This window comes from Protopterus annectens, chromosome 4.part0, assembly GCF_019279795.1.
Source record: "Protopterus annectens isolate FY-2018-M chromosome 4.part0, PAN1.0, whole genome shotgun sequence".
NCBI classification, from domain to species: Eukaryota; Metazoa; Chordata; order Ceratodontiformes; family Protopteridae; genus Protopterus; species Protopterus annectens.
In genome coordinates, this window is record NC_056733.1 from 222,721,121 (window position 1) to 222,724,000 (window position 2,880).

At 42.4% G+C, this 2,880-nt stretch overlaps 1 protein-coding gene across 1 annotated transcript in view; it reads left to right on the plus strand.

Annotated features, from left to right (window-relative positions):
- The first annotated feature begins 619 nt into the window (after positions 1-619).
- The window catches only part of SIRT7 (sirtuin 7), an 885,398-nt gene continuing 883,137 nt past the window's right edge, over positions 620-2,880 (plus strand). Inside the window, exon 1 of the mRNA XM_044068225.1 lies at positions 620-1,292. Coding sequence (XP_043924160.1) covers positions 1,182-1,292 — 111 coding nt within the window. The 5' untranslated portion in view covers positions 620-1,181. The remainder of the gene's footprint in view (positions 1,293-2,880) is intronic.

Consider the following 2,880-nt stretch of genomic DNA (forward strand, 5'->3'; position numbering starts at 1 on the left):
AGCAAGACGTTGTCCTGTTCGATTCTCAGCTAAAACATCTTCTGTGTGGAGACATGCGTGAATGGGCGTACCTTTGTTGAAGGTTGTATGTCAGGGCTGGCAACTCGGTACGTAAAAATCTGCTGCCAATCATTAGCGGACCTGAGTTCCGCTGTGGCGACCCCTAACCAGGAAAAGCCGAAAGTTACAACAACATTTTTGGTACATGTTTCATAAAATTGTGTTTTTCTGGCAAATTAGTAGCAGATCATTAAAGATTGATGTTAGAAAATAAACAATGACAGACATTTTTGTTTCAGACATCGTGTTGTTGTGTCTTTCGGCTTATCCCGGTTAGGGGTCGCCACAGCGGAACTCCAGTCGCTAATGTTTGGTAGTGGATTTTTACGTGCCGAGTTACCAGCCCTGACGCACAGCTTTCAACGAAGGCATGCCCATTCACGCATGCCTCCACACAGAAGACGCTCTAGCTGAGAATCGAAAGCAACAATGTCTTGTTGTGACGCAACAACGCTACCGCAGCACCACTAGACATCATACCATTCAGAAAAGTCATGCTAATGCAAAACTTGTTATTCTATCAACTTTCAATTGTGCGTCTTTCGGGGCCTCTGTCCCACTTTTTATGGCTTTGTCCAGATTTCTTGTTGTGAGAGGCATACTCCACGATTTGCCAGTAAACCACTCATTTTATGAGGATTAACCGACAAAAATATGATGCAAAATTCTGAACAGTGGAGAGTTATGGGACCTCTCTGAAAACCCGGGACACTGGGAGACTTGGTGACTGCAATCCTCAGTGAGTTGTAAAAATACCACAGTTATTATGAGAACTACACCAAAAAAAATATGAAGAACTCCTTGGTCTTTCGACCAGCGTATGGTACTGTCAGCTCGCAGTAGCGTCATATTCGTATATCATTCCTCCGACCAAGCTATGTCGCTGTGAAATCTAGCCGCGTGTTTGTATTATCAGCATCCAATATCAGCACTTGGTGGACCGATTGACCAGCAGATGGCGAGGGGGAGCGTTACATGTTCAGTGGGAATCAAGTAGTTAATCAGTCCGTCCACCGAGGTGTGGTGCTATACCACATTCCAGTGATGTTTGTGGCATAAACACAATGATCATAAGTTAAAACTCATTGGAGTAGTGCTGATTGTCAAGAAACAGGGTAATAATGGCGACTGATGAAAGTGCTACAACGGATATATCTAGCAGAGCTGAGATGAAGGCCCGTCAGCGTTTACTGTTACTGCAGCAAGAGGAGCGACGTGCCCTCGTTCGGCTGGTGAGGAGCGGAAAGATTTGAATCTTGTTTTTTTTTTTGTTTTTTTTTCCTGCCGGGGAGGCGGGCTGTACGCTGAAGGGATCCAGGTAGCATATATGTACCTTTTAGCGCCCCCTGTTGTTGTGTTACGTTTCAGTACAATCGGTAGCAACATTGTTTCACTAATCAGCTACTGTTTCTTTTCTGCTCTGAATTGTCCACAATTTTGTCTCAAAAGTCAAAACTGTACACCGCTCCTTCTAAAATTCTCGATTTGGAGTGACGCAGTTAATAAATAATAACAATAATTAGAGTTATGTACTTCTTTTACGCTGTGATTCCCCACACATACATACTCACTTCAGTTGTAGTATGCTCTACACTTCATAGGCACTGTTGTTAAAAGTATAGGTTCACATGTAGTAATTATGTGGCATGTGATTCAGGAGATTATTAAGGAGCTAGTCCATTTTCTCATTTGCACGAAAGCAGTGCGTGTTCAGGTAAGTCACGCAGCAGGCAAAAAGAGGCTGAGGAAATAAAATTGGACTGCCCTAACAGCTGGCTAACCGCTCATTGCCTTATTTTATTTATTTACTTACTTTTTTTTCAGTATTATGGTAGAAATGTCTGCTGTAGTATGTGATGTTTGTTTAGGAGCCACATTGTTACACATGTGATGCGTAATGCTACTTGCTAGAGAGAACTTGTAGTGGAAGCAAAAAGTTAAGAAGGTACAACCCCCCCCCCCCCCACACACACACACACACACACACACACACACACACACACACGCGCGTTCCCCTGGTTCTGAGATTTGCTGTGGTTGACACACAGGAAGCTTCATGTACTAGTGAAAGGTCTGTTACCTGCAGTGTCTGAAACGCACAGGTACCAGTTGTTAGGAACACTGGACCTTGCTGTACCTCCAGTTTAGGAAAATTTATGGTGCTAGTGTAATTGCTGATCCCTTCTTGGTGGAGGTTAACAACATTTTTGCAGAATGATTACAGTACTTCTAGACTGGATTTTCCATAATACTGACAGAAAAGAGGGTGAGGTATTCTCTTCTTTGCAACCCATTCCTTACACAGTAGGTGAGGGTTAAGATGCAGTAACCCCCCCCCCCCCATGACAAACTCTGTTAGGAAAACATAGTTTACAAGTAAATTCCAGCGTCTGATAAATGCACGGCTACCTGGTTGCAAAGGTCTTGTGTGATGGCCATGACTTTCTGAGTCTACAAAAATTCCCTGTGGTCTACAGAGCATTATAAATTCATGTATGTCACTATCAGTAACTCAAAGTAGTGTTACATGATTATACCGTGTGATCTGATGTGGCTGCATGCTTTTGAAGGTGACAACTCTGGTAATAACTACTGCAAGAAGTGTACTACATTCTCAAAGAGAGCTACTCTTTCTCTTTTTAACTCCCTGCTCATTTGGGTGCTGCTTTTACAATCTTTATTTATAGTAACCTCACAGTTATAGGCAGGATTTTTTTACCGGTGTCGTGATAACTAATTGTGCAATACTTCGGTAATAAGAATAAGGTTAGCATAATCATTCAATTCTTAGATTTATTGTTACGGTCTCAACTAACTTAT